The sequence below is a fragment of the Esox lucius genome, chromosome 5, assembly GCF_011004845.1.
Source record: "Esox lucius isolate fEsoLuc1 chromosome 5, fEsoLuc1.pri, whole genome shotgun sequence".
Classification (NCBI taxonomy): domain Eukaryota; kingdom Metazoa; phylum Chordata; class Actinopteri; order Esociformes; family Esocidae; genus Esox; species Esox lucius.
In genome coordinates, this window is record NC_047573.1 from 3,972,677 (window position 1) to 3,994,398 (window position 21,722).

Below are 21,722 nucleotides of genomic sequence, written 5' to 3' on the forward strand. Positions count from 1 at the left end.
AAAGCCACGTGCAAAGAGAACAGAGTACACGCTCAGTGTTAACAGTAAAGGGATTTAATTCTGACATCATTAGAAATATTAGTTAAAAAAAACAAAAACACTCCCGATCCCATGTGTGGATACTCAACGTGCGTAATGATGAGCAGTGTCAGTGAACAGGCTACTCTCCTTTGTGTCCAATGTGCAATTTTCACAGCTAACCATTTATCTCCACATAGCCTACTAAAGTCCTCAAACATGCCAGTCAGTCGACATCATCAGCTTTTAAGGTGCGGAAGTGCAGATATTTTGTCAATTTTGCCTAAAGCAGCGGCGCTCTCAACTCCTTTCAACCACTCTTTGCATTTCCTCACAACAGTCTCATCTACGTCTCCATCTTCTTCCTCATATTCTACGTCATCGTACTTATACTGATCATTTAGTAAAGAGATTTTAACTATGGTGGTAATGTCCTCTGCATATTCTGGATTAGCGACGGCGGGGACCGTGCTTTTGGAAACACCTCCTTGAGTCCGTTTGGAAGGAAAGACTCGCCTGTGCCGAAGATCCACGGACGCACAACACTTCTGCTGTTTGGCAAGCATCTGTTTCTCTAAGCTGCGCTTTTGAATAACGAGAATGGCCTCCGGTGTGAGACTTAGAGAAAACTGAATCTCTCTTTCCTCTCCCGTCTCGTCCTTTCCAATGGAACTTCGCGAGGACGGTTTGCTCTTGTCCCGTTGGGTGGAAGATTCAACCGAACTAGAACGTGGAACGCTGTTGCAAGAGTCCGGAGAATGTTTGGGTATAGTTCGCCAAGAGTTCGATATACCCGATGTCTCCTGGATTGGGAGTTTGGTTTTCTGTTGTGGTTTTCTTCCCAAATTCATCAGATTGGCTGTAGTCCAAGACCTCGAAATCTTTTCCTTCTCCGAATCTTTTTCTTCCGTCTGTTTCTTTTTCCGGAACAACTCTCTCCCGGGAGAAGAGATTCTCTGATGTAGATTTATTGGCGGAAACGGCATTATAGCTGGATTTAAATATGATCTGAACACAACCGCAACAAAATAGAACTTTTAGACTTAAATATTGTAGAGAAATATACTATATACCAATCGCATTGTTTGTTAAACCTAGGTATATTGAATTGAACAGCATTCACCAATCCGTTGCCATTGTCCGCTTTGTAATTCAACTGGTGTGAAGCAGCCGGTTGTCTGGTATTTATGGCTCGTCAGTGAGAGGCGGGGTCTTGGTAACAGCGAGGAGCTGAAGCACGCTGTTAAACAAAGACAATTGGAATAAAACAAGCCAGGCTTGTGTGATGGCATCCAGGATAGTGATGTCATCCACGGAGTCCTTTTAAAGTATCACCGTCCCCGTTGCATGTCAGAAGAATAACACTAATGTGTTTTCTGATTAATTTCCCATACAAATGGCAGTAGGCCTATGTTAAGCTACGGTAAGCTCTTTCTCTCGCGCAAATACTATAGCCTACAGCATAATTTTCCACCTGCATCTTAATGTCACAATTCTGAGACGGTGACCTTAAAAAACCACACCCTGGTTACACACTGAAGTGTTATCGATCTTCAACCGTCATTTACAGCAATCTACAACTTCACAGTTTCAGATGTCCTTTTATTCAAGTAGCCGTGACTAGATTAGTCTATCTGTTTTCAAATCAAACATGCATTTGATCGATGCACCCTTTTTGTTTGATCTAAACAATTTTTGAGCCAAAACCTCACTGTAAATTACCAAAGGATTTACTGTTTACCCGGTATCACCTACGATTAAAAGAGATGAAGCGTATTGACTGTTCGACATCAGTTAGCCCGTTGAATGATTTTACTGGGAACAAAGAGTAAACATGCCGTTTACCCAGAGGAATAGCCTAGTATGATTTTCAGAGGCTTGAACTGTAATCCACTGATATGTGTTTTATTATGGTTTTTATTGTGTGTATATCATTGTCCTCTTGCAAATATTGACCCATAGTCGCTAGGCCTACACATTAAGTTTTTTCTTTATTGTTCATATTTCATTTGGGGAAATGCCAAGGTAACTCAGTTCAGATATTTTGCCTCAACCCAGTGAAACCCCCTGGGTGACAGACTGGACCTGGAGAGAGGCAAGCAGTGCAGATCCAGAACAGAAGCCCAAATCACAGTGCAACCCAATCCGCTGTTTGGAGCAATCTGCTCAGAAATGTCTTTGGCGGTCAGAGAGTCAATAGGTGAATTCTAAGTGAAAGTACAATTCTGAACCTTTTCCAAAAAGTGGTCATTGGGCCAATCAGATCTCGTAATGCCAATAACTGACAGTAAGGTCAACCTACCATTGTCTGAGTTATCGTCTGACTGAGTTGTGGCTGGACAGTATGAGGACATCCTTGTGAGGATTATGGGTTTAATCACTGAAAGACTCTTTTGTTGTTGTATAGGGGCTGACTCAATTTACCACAGTAGGGGCCAAGTGAATGGGGGTTAGAGGAGGGGTAGTCTGCTAATCAGTTGGAGATCCCAATTGACCACAGTGCATTAGTGTTAGCATAAACTAAACTGATCTAGAAGACCCCAGGCGATTTCAACAGATTACTGATTTGAGTTCCTGTCCATTAAAGTCAACATCCTTGTCATAATCCACTGACACAAACAGGAAACAATCAATCGTCTCTCTCTCTTTCCAAATCCAGAACAAAATTGTACAAAATCACACCACATCTGGATGCCTCAAGACCAAGACATTTGGTGTTAAAAACATGTCCTTAAAGTTACACATGAATGTACAGGACACATTCACCGAAACATGTCTTCGTGTGGGAAGCCTGGTTTTTTGGCCAAACTAAACTCCAACAAAAACTGTCCTTCATCCAAACAGAGAACATACAACCAGAGATATCATTGTCTGGTACTGAGAGCAAATTAATCAAACCTCTACCGAGCTAAACCCAGCTGGTCCCAAGCTGCTGAACCAAGCCGCTTCTCTGGTCCAAAACTAGTGTACTATGAAGGGTGCCATTTAGGACGGATTGAAAGAGGATTTATGTTAAATCTCATCCATGATCAGACTACTAATGAAACATTGTCCAGGGTTGACACTTATATACAGGAAGGGTGTAGTATAAAGGGGGGGGGGGGGGGGCTGGCACCTCCCGACACTGTTCCTGATGCCCGTCCTTCGCGTTTTTACTCCTACATTAATGAACCTAGCATGTGATTCAAATAAATAGCTGGTTGGTAAGGTGAAACATGCTAGTTACGAACGGGGTGGAAGTTACAACCTACAGGAGGGTAGATCGCCAGGAACAGGCTTGGAGTTAAAACCTACAAGATGGTAGATCTCCAGGAACAGGGTTGGAGTTAAAACCTACAGGAGGGTAGATCTCCAGGAACAGGGTTGGAGTTAAAACGTACAGGAGGGTAGATCTACAGGAACAGGGTTGGAGTTAAAACCTACAGGAGGGTAGATCTACAGGAACAGGGTTGGAGTTAAAACCTACAGGAGGGTAGATCTACAGGAACAGGGTTGGAGTTAAAACCTACAGGAGGGTAGAGCTACAGGAACTGGGTTGGAGTTAAAACCTACAGGAGGGTAGATCTCCAGGAACAGGGTTGGAAAACCCCTGCCCTTTTTTTGGGCTTATTTTTTCTGAAAGGGAGAACCCTCCCTGGAACCCAAAGGGTTATATCTGGACGAAAAAGGCTTATCCTACTATGTTTTGACAGTGTATGCTGGTAAAAAAAGAAACAGTTTATACATAATAAGGAATCTCAAAGATTCCATGTAAAATCATTCACCAACGTTGTTTATATTAGATTTGTTTTTAGTATACAAATGCTGAAATCCGCCTGGGTTTGATCAGTGCCGGTCCTAGCCTTTTTCGGGGCCCTAAGCAAAATTTTATCTCCCCTAGTGGCCAGGCGCTCACTAGCAGTCCAGGGCCCCTTAGTGCTCGGGGGCCCTAAGCAAACGCTTATGTCGCTCATGCCTAGGCCTGGCCCTGGGGATGATAAAACTGCGCCTGGAGGACAAAAGTGCCTCTAAGACCAGAATAAGTGATGACACATTTGAAAGATTTGATGCTGAATTGCCTTGACTGGTCATAGAGAACATTTCCGTCCCCAGAGCTTTTCCCCCGTTGTCGTAAGTTCAGTCCCCCTGTGTCAGATGATCGTGTGATGCAGGAAAAGCCCCCCTTCCCCTCCAAACCACATGGCCAGTGAGGAGGGAGGAGCCCTGTGACATCCCAGCCTCATTACCATAACAGAACACGTGGTCGTCACAAACGCGACAGTTGGGACCGGAGGGGCCCGGTCAGGCGCTGCGTTCCTACCGCTTATAAGGTCGTCATGGCAACCGCATCCTCATGGAGCTCGCTGTAACGAGCCGTGATAATCCATGGTGCCAGGAAAAGAAACTGCCTGTAACGGAACAATGAATCCTGAGTTGTCTGGCACTCGTAACACCTGGTTAGTGGGTCAAGACCCAGTCAAGTAGTAGATAGGTGAGTTCTGTCCATTACGACATGGTTCGCAAATGAAACAAACCCAAGTATCTTGGTCAGTAGGGCAACAGTATAACACAAGGTGGTGGGTCATATCTCCAGTGGGAGTGCAGAATGTATACATTCACTACTTCTGTTATATTAATTCAATGAACATGAATGTAAAGGAATGGCAAAAAGAGATTATAGATCACATTCCTATGAAATGTCATTTCCTGTTAGATTTTCATTTTGCTATGGTGGCCTGATGAATGTCAGAAGCTCCTGTCCCTTTGTTGTCTGAGAAAAAGCCAGCAAAAGACTGGGATGTCTAATAGGCTGGGATGTGACCGTCTGTCCGTCCACCCGGCCATCTTATGCCCCTGGCTGCTCGCAGTACTTCAGCTATCCATTAACTATTTAGTGACACAATGAGTCTGTCTGCCACATCACTTCCACAACACTGACCCGACACATGGGGACTGGAGACACTGACGAGACACATGGGGACTGGAGACACTGACGAGACACATGGGGACTGGAGACACTGACGAGACACATGGGGACTGGAGACACTGACGAGACACATGGGGACTGGAGACACTGACGAGACACATGGGGACAGGAGACACTGACGAGACACATGGGGACTGGAGACACAGACGAGACACATGGGGACAGGAGATAGCGGGTTTCAAGAATTTTCACACGCACTAATGCAATGCCCACACTTTAGGATCGTTAAAAGCATGACACCATCATTTAGAGGCAAACTGAATGACTTTACTGGAGTGCAGTTGCAAATTGATCATTCATTCATTGACAAATTCCATTCTAAAGATAGACAACTTTCTCAAAATCAGCAAATCTTCTTTCATTAGGCAAAAATAATCAGTAGAAAAAGCCCAAGCAATTAGGTGATATACATATATAAATATATAGTGAACGGGTATGTGTCTGAAAATTTGACTGGTACTGTATGCATTTACTGTATATATTCATTCAATATATTCAATTTTACAGGCATCATATTTTACATTGATGTAGGCATTCCCTGGCTATTAATTAACAAGATATACATATGTACTGTTAGGATAATATGTATTAGGAATATTCTTAAATATTTTAATTTCAAGCATTTACCCCTCTCTCTGGAAGCACAAACACACTTAAGACCACAGACATCCTGAGGGTTATTAACAGATTTTGCTGACCTAAGCATTACATCAAAATCAACTCCATTTCAACTCATTTAATTCTAGAAATATAGTGATATTCCAATCCAAAATGTCCTAAATGTTTCTCTGGGTGAAAAAACCCATTGTAAATTTAGCCTATTTATGAGTTAACTGAATAGGAATGGAACCGATCTTAACCATGAAAAGCAAGACATCAATCAACTTTTCAGTTTAGGGTGACTTTATATCATGATTATACAACTATTGGAATATTAATTCACAGTATGAAACAGTGATAAAGCAATATTTTATAAAATAAAAAAGTAAAAAATATTTTACACACATCCCCACGGTCTTTGCACACTCGGAAGTCAGATTAAACCGTGGATGTCCTGAGGAAGTCCACCCCAGGCTCAAAGACCACCTGAAGCCTCTGGCATATCCAGAATGTTTCCTCTAGCCAGGTGTGGTGGTTGGTTCTGGTAGGGTTTGCAGTTGAACGCCAGATAAGCAAAATAAGATTTCAAACAGTGTTTAAAGCCAAAGTCTGGGAGACAACAGTCTGCCCTCTAACTCAGACAACTGGTGAAGACTTTCATAACAGCATCCCTGTGAAGACAGGAAGAGACAGGAAAAGTGAAATGTGAGATAAGAGACAACATACATTTCAAACAGTGTTTAAATGAACAGTCCCCAACACTCAGTCCGTTTGTTGTCTTATTGGAAGAAAAGCCAAAAACAATGAAGATGAGAGGAACAGCTTGGCAAAACAGTGATCCATTTTTAGTTTTGCTGATACAAATTCCCAATCCATTACAAGTATAAACTAATGTAGAGTTCATTCTTTAAATCGTGAGACATTCTGGGCGTGGCTCATAAATATGTAATTACATTTCGGCGGGAAAGCAACACATGCCTGTTGTTTGGCCCCTCCCCCTCCGACACTAAAAGGTGTTGCAAGGATGCATCACAACCAGCAATCACCACGGCAACCACGGAACAAGGACACTCCTTCTCCCTCTCCTACGGCGCCACCCCCCCCCCCCCAAATCTCTCTCCCCCTCTCCATCCCCATCAGTGTTGCTAGGCAGAACTCTCCTGCTTGCCAGCCTCAATCTAATAGAGGAGCTGTGAGACAGCAGGAGCGCTAGAACGGGAAGGAGAAGAGGAAAGGACGATAGCAGGAAGGAAAGAGGAAGTGGGAGGGAGAAGAGGAGGGAGGTTGTAGGAAACGGCTAACGACGAGCTCCTTCCACTTAGCAGTGATCTCATCAGCCACCCACCCACCAAACCATCCTCCCTCCACATTCGGCTCCTTGGAGGCAACAGACATTTAAAAGGCTTCCTAAAACACTCCACATGAATTAATGATAATTTAACCAAATGATGAAACACAGGGGCAACAGCATACTGGAGGAAACCCCCGTTAGTGGGGCCCAAATTGCACCCTGTTCCCTACAAAACACGCCATATACGACCAGGACGCGGCGGGATCCCCAGGGGCCCCCGGTCAAATGCGGTGCACTGCAGCGTGTGGGGACCAGGTGGTTATTGAGGACGTGACTGTGATTCAGTAAGAGCAGACGCAGCAGGCCGAACCCCAGAGACCCAGCAGGCCGAATCCCAGAGACCCAGCAGGCCGAACCCCAGAGACCCTGCAGGCCGAACCCCAGAGACCCAGCAGGCCGAACCCCAGAGACCCAGCGACTCCTGGAGGGGCCAACGGGGTCCAAAACACCAGAGATCCGCTTGAACTGCTGCTGTTGCCAAAACAAGCAACAAGGCACCTTGGGGTTGTGTGCTATATGGCCAATATACCACGGCTAAGTGCTGTGTCCAGGCACTCAGTGTGTCATACCTATGAAAGGCTCTTGTGTTGTGGCTCTTAGTATTGGCCAAAAACCAAAACCCCTGTGCCTTATTGGTTAATTATTGTAAGGATTCATATACACATATAACAGTGACTGAAACAAAACGTATTTCCTTGAAGACTGTAAAATAGTAACCAAACCAAAAACTGAAAGCCCAGTAAAACTCCTTTGTGCCTCCTTTGAGTCCAGTGGCTGGATTCGGTAGCGCATGGTGGGTAAGATTGTCAGTCTTTGTAAATTACAGCTTTAATGGGTTGAATTCACAGTGTTATCCAAGCAGTAATGGCTCCACACGGGAGCTATCGGCTGGGTTAATTAGCTACCTGGTGGATAAAACGGGTATTTAAAATAAAACATCTGCAGACGACACACAAACAATAGGAAAGGAAAATAATCTCAAAAAATCCAATCTCAAACAAATGGGAAAAAAAGATTACAATTCCAAACCAAGGAGCGTATTTGACTGGACAGGGGAGGGAGAGGAATTATACAAAAAGGCAATGTGTTGATCTCATACAACATCAGACAATAAGACAGACAGAAGTGGGCGTGCCCCAGCAATAAGCCCACCTAAGGCCTACATGTAGAGATGCAGAGATGAAGGGTCGTGTTCGGCAGGAACAGACCTGCTTCCTCTGGGGTTTCAGGCTGGTCCCTGAAGCCCGGTGTGACAACTGCTGATGGACCTTCGATTGACTATTCATGTATTTATTCATTCATTTTGTTCACTCCCAAATAAATACAGATTCAGGTTCGTATCTAGGGAGGGCAACTAGGGTTCCTTTGTCTCCTTACTCAGCCAGAGGAAATTGCGTGTCTGCGTGTGTTGGTTGGGGTGGGGCTGAAGTTTCCTCAGCTGTCAGTTTGAATTAAGGAGGAGTCGGTACACATAAACCCACAGACACACTAAAAGGGGTTTGGGTGGGGGGTGGTCATTCAGACTCCAAACCTCCTCCTAAAGGAGGGTGACCCCTGGGTCAGTCACAGTTGAACTGTCTAAGCAACCCGTAGATTCAGGCTGGATGACAGGAAGGTGTAGGGTCACACAGCAGGGTCATGTCAGAGAGGTGTAGGGCAAAGGGCAGGGTCATGTCAGAGAGGTGTAGGGCAGAGGGCAGGGTCATGTCAGAGAGGTGTAGGGTCACACAGCAGGGTCATGTCAGAGAGGTGTAGGGCAAAGGGCAGGGTCATGTCAGAGAGGTGTAGGGCAGAGGGCAGGGTCATGTCTGAAAGGTGTAGGGGTCAGAGGTAGTGTCTCAGTCTTATAGGCATGTAACAAAAAAGCTGAAATACAGTCGGTGTCCAAATGGCACCCAATTCCCTTCATAGCGCACCACTTTAAACCAGGCTTAACAAGGTTAAGTAGTGCACTTTGTAGGGAATATGGTGCCATTTGGGATGCCACGTGCCCCCCCACCACCCCCCACCCCCCAATCCTCAGAGAGCGATAACACCTCTAAACCCCCGGAAAACAAACCTCAAGGGGATCAACGGAAGCTTATCGCTCCAAATACGGAGGCTCTGCAAAACCCAAAGTATTAGCATGTTCTCTAAATGCTGTTCCTAAAAGGATCATTCTCCCGTTCCCCAACAACAACACATTAAAGCAACGGCTTGGTGGAAGGCTGGGGGGGGGGGGGCGAACAACAAGCTGCCATTTGCCACGGCCTGGCAGAGCTCTGAGGGGTTTCTGTCCTAAATGACACCCTGTTCCCTTCACACTGGAAGGGAAACCCGCAGGGGCTGGGGTCTAAACCTTGGCACTTCGTAGGGAACAGCACCATTTGGGACCCAAACCAGAGGGGATTTACACCATATGGTGTAGCAAAACAGTGTGGCATTTACTGGTAAATAAAAACATGTTGTTTTCATTCAGAAGTGTGTGTGTGTGTGTGTGTGTGGCAACTAACAACAGAACAACTGGATGGCTAAAGCCGAGTCTGAAATCAAACCATGAATGTTAAATTGCTCTTAAACCCACACACTAACACTTTAAACACTATTCTGACACCAACATTTACAATCAACTTCTCTCTGACCCAAATCTATAGAAGCCTCCAACACGCACAGCCATCAAACTCAACTCTGGATTTTTAAGACGGTTCCACAGCTTGTTCTTCCTATTCACTGTGCTTCAAAACTCATGGTCCTCATCGAGGTGAAGTAACATAGTTTAATACTTAATCGTCTTACCTGGCAAATGGAATGTATGAGATGCTGTACCTAAAGAGGAGAAACAAGAGAAATGGTTAAAACTCCACTGTTCACACAGAGCAAATAGCAGATCATAAAATGTCTGGTTCAAACTCTGAATGGTTAACTGGCTGAAAACTGTCATTTACTTCACTCGAGGTTTATAACGGCAGAAAGACACCTCAAAGGTTTGTCTTATGGCCAATCATGGCCAAGGGCTGCGTCCAGGCACTCGGCGCAGAATCAGGCATAACAGCAGCCGTTACCTGAGGCCGTATTGACGTATCTATACAAGCACACCGTGAAAAACCGCTAATGTAAAAAAGGGGCTTCATAAAATTTGACAGATTGATGGACTCTAGCCTCCGTGACGAGAGCGTGGCCGGAATGTGGCATTAGGTAACTTCCAGACAACGAGAAACGACAGTGTCCTGGTGAATGATTAACCGCGGGATAATCCACCCCGGCGCGTCCAAGCGTCTTCTCAGTGCGTGAGCAGTCACCAGGAATGAGTAACCGTCTGTAGGGGCGTGTGGACCGAGGAGACGCTCTACCGGAAACGACTCCCACACTCACATGTCTGAGTAAGAGCTGGCGGTCAGAGCGTGATGTACTGCGCCAAGACGTGCGTGTTGGCTCACCCGGCGGTTGCCAAGGTGATGCGCCTATCAGCCAAGGCCAGGCGGCACGCAGTGGGAGAGGGGAAATGAATGGTCGGTACGCTGGAATCAGAGCCAGCCCGGCACACCGATACATCTGACCCGGTGACGTCCGAGGTTCAGTGTTGCGACTAGACGGCGATATACCCGGCAAGCGAGAGAACACACACACACACACACACACACACACACACGGTATGCAAAGTCTCTGACAACCCTAACTCTAGCTCCGATCCAACATCGACCTGAATACCCGGAGGTTCTCCAGGAACTGGTCGCACTTCCCTGGCCTAATGTCTGAAGGTTTTCACTCCCCTCTTGTACATACATGAGGAACAGATGTCGGTGATAGGTTAGGAAGTCCCGGTTATAATTTGAAATCAAATTAAAAGAGGAAAATCCAATCTAGAGACTCTGCCCTCTATGGAGGTAAATAAAAAAATCACTATTATTATAAAAAAAAAACACACTGCTTAATCTACACCAATTAAGTAGATATCTTCTGTATCTTTAGTAATTTAAAGCAACGGTATTAATCAAATAAACATTTGTTTGACAGAAGAAATACAGACATATGGCTGTGGTTACTGAAATCAGACCAAACCGCTGCCCTTCTGCCATGTCAAGGCCAAGTCCTTCTCAGAGAGGATGAATGGTTGTGAAGGTGCCAGCCAGGTCACATCCAGGCCAGACAGGTACAACCATATGTACAGGAACGACCCATTAACTGGATTAACACGTCAGCAACACCAGTGGTGTAGCGAAGGTTAAACGCAGTTTACACCAGTGGTGTAGCGGAGGTTAAACGCAGTTTACACCAGTGGTGTAGCGGAGGTTAAACGCAGTTTACACCAGTGGTGTAGCGGAAGTTAAACGCAGTTTACACCAGTGGTGTAGCGGAAGTTAAACGCAGTTTACAAACATTTTAGAGGAAAGGTTTACCAGCACTGATTTAGACGAGACAATATGTAGAAGAATGTTTGACGTACAACGACTGTGATCCATTTAAATGAGATATTTTTAGTGAATAGGTAACCCCGTAGAGACGGTTTAAAAACAATATGTATGATGGACATGTGGGGGGGGGTAATGAATGCATTATAAATGGAGACACATACCAAGTCATCGCCAAGAACTGTAGAATGCAGAAGATGATGGCCAGTGGCTTCTTATTCCACTGGAATACAAAGAGAGAATGTCATGTACAGCAAAGATATTCTATAATTATGATATTACGCCACTTTTGCAACCACAAAACACATTTCCAGGGAAATCCAAGGAGTGCTCGTTGTTTTGTTTTTTATTCAGTTAATCTACTTATGATTAAGCTTTGATTATTTTGATAAGCTTTGCAGTGGATGAACCAAATGTAAGCCTCCTTGGGGTTCCCAGTCTTGACACAGTGTTACTATGTAGACCACAGGACTGTCTGTCAGATACTTACCCAGAAAACGGAACAAAGCGTCAAAATAAAACAGAGCTATGTGGGGAAAAGAAAAAGAAATTGATTAAAACAGTGATTCAAACAATAGTTTATTTTACTGTCCCCATTGCAAATACCACCTGGCTGAAGTTGGCCCCCAACACAGCGCAAATCGTCATCGAAATAGTCTCAAATGTTTGTGCTCCGTTTCTGCTGGTTTGTGCCGTTAAGATTTTCGTTTGTACTGCTATCATTTTTTTTTTGTTATATATACAAACCCGATTCCAAAAAAGTTGGGACACTGTACAATTGTGAATAAAAACAGAATGCAATGGTGTGGAAGTTTCGAATTTCTATATTTTATTCAGAATACAACAAATGTTTAAACTGAGAAAATGTATCACTTTAAGGGAAAAATAAGTTGATTTAAAATTTCATGGCATCAACACATCTCAGAAAAGTTGGGACAAGGCCATGTTTACCTGTGTGGCATCCCCTCTTCTTTTTATAACAGACTGCAAACGTCTGGGGACTAAGGAGACAAGTTGCTCAAGTTTATGAACAGGAATGTTGTCCCAATCTTGTCTAATACAGGCTTCTAGTTGCTCAACTGTCTTAGGTCTTCTTTGTTGCACCTTCCTCTTTATGATGCGCCAAATGTTTTCTATGGGTGAAAGATCTGGACTGCAGGCTGGCCATTTCAGTACCCGGATCCTTCTTCTATGCAGCCACGACTTTGTAATTGATGCAGTATGTGGTCTGGCATTGTCATGTTGGAAAATGCAAGGTCTTCCCTGAAAGAGACAACGCCTGGATATGTTGTTCTAGAACTTGGATATAACTGTCAGCATTGATGGTGCCTTTCCAGATGTGTAGGCTGCCCATGCCACACGCACTCATGCAACCCCATACCATCAGAGATGCAGGCTTCTGAACTGAGCACTGATAACAACTTGGGTTGTCCTTGTCCTCTTTAGTCCAGATGACATGGCGTCCCAGTTTTCCAAAATGAACTTCAAATTTTGATTCGTCTGACCACAGAAAATGTTTCCACTTTACCACAGTCCATTTTAAATGATCCTTGGCCCAGAGAAAACGCCTGCGCTTCTGGATCCTGTTTAGATACGGCTTCTTTTTTGACCTATAGAGTTTTAGCCGGCAACGGCGAATGGCACGGTGGATTGTGTTCACCGACAATGTTTTCTGGAAGTATTCCTGAGCCCATGTTGTGATTTCCATTACAGTATCATTCCTGTATGTGATGCAGTGCCGTCTGAGGGCCCGAAGATCACGGGCATCCAGTATGGTTTTCTGGCCTTGACCCTTACGCACAGAGATTGTTCCAGATTCTCTGAATCTTTGGATGATATTATGCACAGTAGATGATGATAACTTCAAACTCTTTGCAAACTCCTTTCTGATATTGCTCCACTATTTTTCGCCGCAGCATTGGGGGAATTGGTGATCCTCTGCCCATCTTGACTTCTGAGAGACACTGCCACTCTGAAAGGCTCTTTTTATACCCAATCATGTTGCCAATTGACATAATAAGTGGCAAATTAACTTTTTTGGAATGTGTAGCTCTCATGAAATCCAAAATGAGCCAATATTTGACATGACATTACAAAATGTCTCACTTTCCTAATTTGATATGTTATCTATATTCTATTGTGAATTAAATATAAGTTTATGAAATTTGTAATAATTCCCTTCCTTTTTTACTCAATTAGTAGTGTCCCAACTTTTTTGGGTTTGTATAAAAACAATTATATTATAGGTCATTCTGAGGTCACTCAGCCCCCCAACATGCTCTATATTCATCCAAAATAGTTTCAATTGTTTATGCAGCTAAAACGTTTTGTTTTTGAGACTGTCTTTCTTACCGATACAGTTGAAGACGTAACACAGTAGACAAAAACTTTTACTGGCACAAACAATTGAGGGTATTCTGGGTCAATTTGGACCAGGTTTCGGGGCTGGAGACATCAACATGTTGGGGGGGACTGAGTGACGTCAGAATGACCTACGAAATATTCTTAAATATTTATAAAATGATAGGAACCCAAACTAAAAATGTACGGCACAAACCAGCACAAATGGAGCACAAACGATTGAGCCCATTTTGCTGAAGTGTAGCTTTGGGTCTGGGGCCAACTTCACACAGGTAACAATACCTGATGTACAAATGATTTACTGTGAAGGACAACTTCAGATTACCACTTAGCTTTCCATATGTTTTAACTTGTCCAAACAGCTGATGAACCAAGGAATTTTACAGGATTCAAGCTCTTATTCTGGAACACTACATATATGCCTCACTATTGAATTATTCTAAACTGAAACAAGTGCATTCATCTATGAATTATGTAGAAACACTTCATATGCTTAGTAAAGTATATCCAGCCAAATCCTTCAGTATGAAGGCAAACAAAGCAGTAGGGATATACATTTGCTGTATTCAAAATAGAGGATTGGGCTTGTAACCCCAACATACTAGAGTCTAAAGGGACTGCAGATCTGAAATTGACTTTGCCATGGTCAGTGTTTCAGCCAAGCCAACTTCCCCAAAGTGGTGACAAGTATAATCTGGAACAGTACTTCAACTGAAGATATGATAACGTTGATCACATCAATGGTTTAAAACACACACTGCACTGTCAATTACCACACAACAGGCTAGTTAGCGAAGGTCACTGTCAATAATCACACGATAGGCTAGTTAGAGAAGGTCACTGTCAATAACCACACAACTGGCTAGTTAGCAAAGGTCACTGTCAATAACCAGACAGCTGGCTAGTCAGTGATGTTCAGTGGATGGTGAGGTGGTTACCAGCATGACTAGCGTGGCTATAAGCCTGGTGGGCTCAAACATCCTCTTCAGCTGCTTCAGGGGTCCCATCAGGAAACACGTGCTGAAGAAGACCAGAGGAGAACACGTTACACAGAATCTGTCCACTGGCTATTTGACAGATACGATCAGATGAGCAAAAACTCTCGGTTTTACATCCTCGTCAAGCAAATCTACTGAACCTCATTCAGTCAGAGTGAATATCTGGGGCACCTTGACTGGAGCAGACTGCTAACAAAGCAGCTGAGCAACAATAATGACATAATGACGTGTAGGACATCAGCCCGAGAGATAAAGAGCAAACAGAATGCTCTGTTTCCATCCGAAGACAGAATGGAGACAAACAGGCAGAAAACCACACGGTCACACTTCGCACCATCACCTCCTGCCATCCTCTGTCCTTTATTGCTTCACAAATTCATTCAATTACGTTTCTACAAATCCCACCCTCTGTCTTTATCTTCTGTTCATTCACCCACCCGATCCTAGACACCCACCCTGTCCCAATCCTTATAGCACTTGTGGGAGGAGTGGGAGCATTCGCTTTAGTACACTGTGTGTGTGAGTGTGTGTGTGTGTGAGTGTGTGTGTGAGTGAGTGTGTGTGTGTGGGCTGTATGATTGCAGAGTGTCACATCCGTCAGATGAGCAAGTGTGAAGGAAGAGTAGCGTCTGTAGGTTCCTGGATAGAGAGCAGAGGAAGGTTGTGATTGGATCAGACAATTGGACAGGATAGCCCCATCAGCCTATTGGCGTGCTGTTGGCCAGTCAAGAGTTGAGCAGTGATGTGGGGCGTGACTGTCTGGTATTGTTTTTCAATAAAATATTTCAAAACTCACGTGAGTCACTCAAGTGAGCGAACGTTTTTACCTACATTTTTTTTTTACCTTTTATTGAAGGTACATTTTTATCTTCAAAAAATATTTTCATGTTTCGACTTTGATGGAACTCAGATTCACTGTGTCGTCTGTCGTAAGTTCCCATGTAGAGCGGACAAACGTGGGTCTTTTGACAAAGGCACGGACAACTTTCGCTAACAGTCCCTGACCAGCCATGCCATTAGCAAAAAGCACCTGGTCCTCATGACAGCCAAGCAGGTGGCTGACAATCCGTCTTCAGAGCCCTTGACCTTACTGGTCAGGAATTTAAATGCAGATGCCCATTGGGTGATTGCACAACATAACCACATACCAGCCGTTCACCTTGTTATAAATAGAAATGTGATGAAAGAAATATACAAATATTTTTTTTATGTTTTATATACCCAGAATTTCATAAATGATTAAACATCACATTCAGTCAAGTAACAAAAGTATTTGGTCATATGTTGTAACACTTTAAATTACAACTTTTGGAAGGAGGGACAGTAAAACATTTTTTGGGGCCAGTAAGTTTCAAACCCACTGGCCCCACGGCAAACAATGTTAATGTTGAGCCCTGCAGTGGTATTCAGAGTCCGATTACTGGTTCCTTATCAGTACTCTGCTTTTGATAACCTGCTTCTTCACACATGCTTTCTGGAACAGTATAGAAAACAACGATTTCCTACTTTACAGGAGGATTGCAGAGATAATCTTCTAATAGTGATGTTGGTACAGAGTTTAACTCGACATACAATTCACATTTTGGACATTAAATGTGTCGAGAGAAACTCACAGCAGTGAGCGCATTGTGAGGGTAATAGAGACTGAAGGCAGTTTCCAGTGGGTATTAACCTAAAAGCTAGGCAGTAGTTCTCTGTTTTAAACTTAAGGATTCGAGACACTTCTGTCCTGACGGGATTAGGAGGAGGATTAGCAGAAGGGCCGGGTAACTCAGGGATACCTAACAAGGTAACTACCGGGGGGTTCTAAAACCACAGGTGCATCATGGTCTGGCTAACCCTGGGCCGAGCTGTCAAGGAGAGAGGTGAAGGGGCTGAATGTTAGATCTAAGACCATAAACCTTACTGCATGTCAGTGTGTCAAACCACAAAGCCTCACAGCACGTTCCGGGAAACAAAGCTGACAAGAGTCATCCAAGATCCTGGTCAAACGTTCTAACGGAGGCAGCTAAAGCAGTGGAGATCGTTAGGAGCAACCAAAGATGACACCATCATACGTTCTAGGTGGTGGTGAAATATGACGCTTGTTATTTACTACTGAATCTGTCTAGCTGAATGGTCGCCTAAACAGAAATACGTACGAGCATTTGATGATACTATTGGGACCAGGGCTGTCAAAATCATACTCAATATTTGTATGATACTTGAAAATAAGAAAGTTTAATTATTATTATATTTTTTTAAAACAGCTAGTCAAATGCAAAAAGCAATATTGGAATACTAGGGTTTCCATCAAAATGTGACATTCTGTGCACATCCTTGTTATCCTTCAATCAACCCCAGTTGATCATTCAACAGGACTCCCAGAAAGAGTCAGCTGCCAAAACATCCCCATCTGACAAAATACTAGATTCCAAAGCAGGACAAATTGGAAATAGAAAAAGAGCTGCACCTGATATCTAACAAGCTGATAATGCTAGAATTTCTGCCAAACAACAAACATAAAAAGAGAATTTAGTAAAACAGCAGGCCAGAATTTGTGGGGCAATGATTTAATTCCACATACACAATTAGACTTGTCAATCCTAATACCTCAATCGCACTTTAATGTATAGGAGGACTGCTAAAACCTGATCCTGGAAATCTACAGTCTGACTTGGCTTAATATTCAACAAATCATTATGGTATGCTCTGAGATGGCGGCTCTCCACGAACAAGACTGACCAGACCTTAAGTGAAGCTTCTCCACTGTTATAGCCCACTGACCCATAGAATGGCATGGCGCAATGCCACCATATAAGTTCATCACTGTTAACAGGACTTTCCAGTATGTCGCTTAACGTTTCCCTCTACTGGACCCAAAGGGCACAACACTGAACACATTTTAAAATACCTCTTTCACACATACATTACAATGTAGGCATTCTATTATTACAGACGAACATTTCATAAGATTCTGACAGCCCAAACGTGGAAATGCTGGACAAGGACCGTGCATACGCCATCAATGGATGGCCGTACACGTCCTGGGGAAATGAGGGCGTTCGTCAGGTGTAGGGAGCTATACCAGGGACCAAGGCCCTGACTAAACATGACACTACAGTCAGAAACTCACAACAATTCACCAAAAGAAAATGAGACTGTTTCTTTTAACGGCTTGTTGCTGAGTAAACACAGAATCACTGACGACCCCTAAAACAAATAGACAAGGAATGTTCCTGTCTGGGAAATGGACACTGCGTCAAAGACAGCCCCCCCACACCACCATTTTTCTGGAGTATTCCAATTACCAATCAATGACTTGTTATGTTATTTACTTTTGTCAATGCTCCAATGACTGAACAGGTCGGAGAGATCAGTGAGTGTAGAGATTCTTTGGCTGAAATGCGGGGGATTTCTGACGATGACATTATTTTCTATTGGGTCTGACAACCATACAAGCATCAAACTTATATTCGTACCTCAACAACATGGGGAAATGTCCATTGTCTGCATGGAAAAAATATTTACTGTATCAGGGCACTATTGTAGGTTAAACTGTTTTAGTCTAACCTACAATTAAAAATGAAAAACAAATCAACATCTCAGCATCGCTCGTCGCCCTCCCAAAAATGACCCAAAATGCTGAAAATAACCAACAAAGAGTGGTTATGAAATCCCTGTTAGAACAAACAGCATCATTAAAGCCGTACATTAAAACCACTGACATGAGAACAGAACTCCATGCCTCATTCAGTAGGCCGAAACGGACCCACCCTTATGACTAGAAAACAGATGACAGGACAGGAGATTAACCATTTAAATATCAATCGCAAGGAGTGGTCAGTCAACAGTAAAATACCACTAAACAAACAGCGCTCAGAGTGGGACTGAATGAAAGACTGTTTGCACACATCATGGAAGCCTCACCTGGAGCTTGAATGAATAAATAGATTAATTAATTAACCATCGAATGAACAAATAAATGAATGAACCAATAAAACAAATGAGTGTTACCTTGAGAGTGCAGCAAGATTCCCTAGTGTATAGAACACGGCGAAGAGCTTTGTGCCGTTGGGTAAGAACAGCAATGCCGTAGCCTGGTTAAAACAGACAAAACAACACAAAAAGAGGACCACATCCATTAAAGGTGTTTCAGCGATAACACCAACAACAAAACATAAACATATCCATCCTGGTTAAAGGAGTTTCAGGCACACCTGCTACTAAGTGAAATACCAATATTACCTGGCAGGGTCGTCTGAATCAAAGACTTCTAGCTAAAATATCAGCAAAGTTTAATATAAACAGTATTTATAATATGAATATTTGCTTCCTGACAAACATGCAATGTAAGTGTGGGTTTTCTAACAGACAAACCTTAAAGGGTTCCCTGAACAGTTGTGATGGACTACCGCCACCTAGTGGTAAGGCACCACATCACATTCTCCTCCAGAACAAACGTCCTGGTTCACATTAGCATCAGCCCTGACAGATCGATATGTATTTCTCTCTGTTATTTAACAGTCTTCCCACACACTTCTCTTCAACTTCAAGATGAATTAGATGAAGACTCTAATCTTTTCAGAGAAGAAAACCATAAGGTTCAAATACATGCCTCATCCTTGTGAAAAACGTGAAGATCAACAATGCATACTTGCAGACACATTTCTCCCAAGAAAACCCAGTCTGGCCCATGCGCTGTGCTTCTCCACATGTCCACAGAGGAACACACAGAGATTTAACCTAAGGGCCGGGTCAGGTAACAACAGAGGAGGTGCGGACGGACACGCCCACATAAGTAAAGTAAAATATAAGCAAACAACTCAATTTGCCTCTCAACCAAAGCTGGGTACCAAAACCTGTGTCCTCTACAGAGGGCCACCAAAAGACAAAGCATTGCTATAGCCCTTCGCATAGCACTCACAGGGGTGTTTGTGGTCACAGGGTCGTATTTAAGACAGACAGCAGAAAGGGGTGTAGAGGTTGACACGGCAACCGGAATCATGGGGGACCCAGAGGATCAGTGCAGGAATGGGACCCCAGTTCCCCCGGTCTCCAGCAGCCTCGGCAGCAGCCCAAAACGGCTGGTTGGCCACAGAAACCTGCACTCACAGCAAAAGGCCGGAAGGAATGGGGGACAGAGACCACAGCTAACGGAGACAGATGTCGCCGACGTGATAAGAATTCATCTTCTATCTATCCAATTCTACACTGTGTTGTGATGCAACCACAGTGCCCATCTGCTTTTACCGGACCTCTTCATAGGTTCTGAAAACAGCCAGAAACAAAGTCACAACCCGATGGCGTGAATAAATCCTTAAACAAGGGGGCAGACTCACTATGATGACAGTAATGCTAAATCAGGAAAGCCTCTCACCATTATGGAGCACAGAATGCCGGCAGCAAAACAGATGACGAACCACTTGACCCTTGTGCTGTAGCTGAGGGTCGAGGCATCCAAGACCTGAGGAGCAAACAATGGCAGGATGTCACAAGGCTGGCAGGCAACCGCCCAACACACAGACCCCATGCTCTCTCGGTTCCACCCTCCGAACCAGTGGCAAAACCAAGAGTATAGGTTCAAGGCATGTTTACACTAAAATAACAACATACAGTTACACACAAATAAGAAGGCAAGAACTCAGATATCTTAAGAAGGCTACATTTTTAACACGAACACTACTCAGTCTTTGCTCCAGGCAATCTCGTGACATCACATGACAGGAAAAGGAATTAACACCATTTCAGCATGTCTTCAACTGAGTGTATCACTAGTTTGTTTTTATACAGATTCAGCAATTACACCACTGTTTTACCAGACATTTGTCTGGCCCTGTGTCTCCCTGGGAAATGGCTCAAGCAAGACATCTGATACTCTTAAGCTGGTAGGTCCATGGCAATCCCTGGGAAATTCAACATCTTATCACAAAAAAATAACATGCTTTCTTTAGACAAAATCTGTTGATTCGTCTCCACACCATACGTTCTCAGTAGTTAGACATAACATTGGAAATTCAATGTCCTCAGTATAAAAGGAGCACATAACAGTAAACACATTGAAAGGATGCTTTTCCTGGAGAATTACACTATGGGTCCAACAGCAACCTTACCTCTTGTGATCCATCTCATCCTTACGAAAGCATGTAAAGGGGCACTGACGCACACAAATGCATGGTGTTAATAACAAAGACATGGCCGCTGCTGTCAGTCACACAAACGTACAAAACCAGTTTTCACAAAAACCAGAGACTCGTCTTGATCACTAGAGCAGCATCGCAATGTGTGGCTTTGCTTCCATTACCCAAATGAAGTAGCCTAACAAGAACTACTTGTAGCAAACTATTTTAACACGGTCCACCCTACTGATATATTGTAGAGTGTATCGTGAATAACAAAAGGAAAGTTGAAAGGAAAAGTTAACTTAACCGCTTACTCCACTGGGTGAGGTTAACTTGGCATTAGCTATGCAAATACTAGTGACCTGTAATTACAAGCAAATTATACATTTGATAATGTGGTCTGCGGAAATGCAGTAAACTCCCAAAAACTGAAAGTTTTTCCGGAGGATCTTCGCCAGCTAGAAACCACGAAAATATGGAGAAAAGTACGACGCTGTGTTACAGTACCTGCGCCGTGAGCCCCGATTCTTCGCCGTCTTCGCGCCCCCCTATCATACTACGAAGCTTGTCCATCGTTAATAATAGGTATTTATATGTCGTTTATTCGTTTGTAACTAAATGATCTAGTACAGCTAGTGACCTAAACTGAAACGCAGAGTTAGCTAATCTAGCTAACGTCCTCGGAACTTCCTAGCGAATAGGCGTGACAATGTCAACGTACGAAACCACCTGACTGACAGCGGAAGCCTACAACGCCTGTCACTGTGTTGTTATTGATGGGGTGCGTTCAGAAGCACGCAACGTTTGGGGAATGAAGTGTCACCGATGTTCCTACGAGTGCACATTACCGAGGATTTGAAATTGTTCCACCACACGGACTACATTTACATTTTGGGGTTGACATTTACATTTACAATTGTCATTTATCAAACGTTTATA

General features: G+C 43.6%; 2 protein-coding genes across 2 annotated transcripts; both read right to left on the reverse strand.

Annotated features, from left to right (window-relative positions):
• Positions 1 to 38: 38 nt before the first annotated feature.
• prr18 (proline rich 18) lies at positions 39 to 1,184 on the reverse strand. Its single transcript, XM_010868070.3, has one exon. The coding sequence runs from the start codon at positions 1,002 to 1,004 to the stop codon at positions 258 to 260; it is 747 nt and encodes a 248-aa protein (XP_010866372.2). The 5' UTR covers positions 1,005 to 1,184; the 3' UTR covers positions 39 to 257.
• A 4,045-nt stretch (positions 1,185 to 5,229) lies between these two features.
• sft2d1 (SFT2 domain containing 1) lies at positions 5,230 to 21,535 on the reverse strand. Its single transcript, XM_010868062.3, has 8 exons — positions 21,291 to 21,535; positions 20,042 to 20,128; positions 18,679 to 18,761; positions 14,623 to 14,704; positions 11,814 to 11,849; positions 11,488 to 11,546; positions 9,711 to 9,740; positions 5,230 to 6,255 (listed from the first exon to the last, which is right to left on the reverse strand). The coding sequence occupies exons 1-8, from the start codon at positions 21,354 to 21,356 to the stop codon at positions 6,216 to 6,218; spliced, it is 483 nt and encodes a 160-aa protein (XP_010866364.1). The 5' UTR covers positions 21,357 to 21,535; the 3' UTR covers positions 5,230 to 6,215.
• Between the last annotated feature and the right edge of the window lie 187 nt (positions 21,536 to 21,722).

Coding starts and splice junctions, on each gene's coding strand:
- prr18 (XM_010868070.3), bottom strand. CDS start 1,004: ATGCCGTTTCCGCCAATAAATCTACATCAGAGAATCTCTTCTCCCGGG.
- sft2d1 (XM_010868062.3), bottom strand. CDS start 21,356: ATGGACAAGCTTCGTAGTATGATAGGGGGGCGCGAAGACGGCGAAGAA. Junction 11,547..11,813: donor CGCTTTGTTCCGTTTTCTGG/GTAAGTATCTGA, acceptor TTTGTATTCCAG/TGGAATAAGAAGCCACTGGC. Junction 6,256..9,710: donor TCATACATTCCATTTGCCAG/GTAAGACGATTA, acceptor CTGTCTTCACAG/GGATGCTGTTATGAAAGTCT.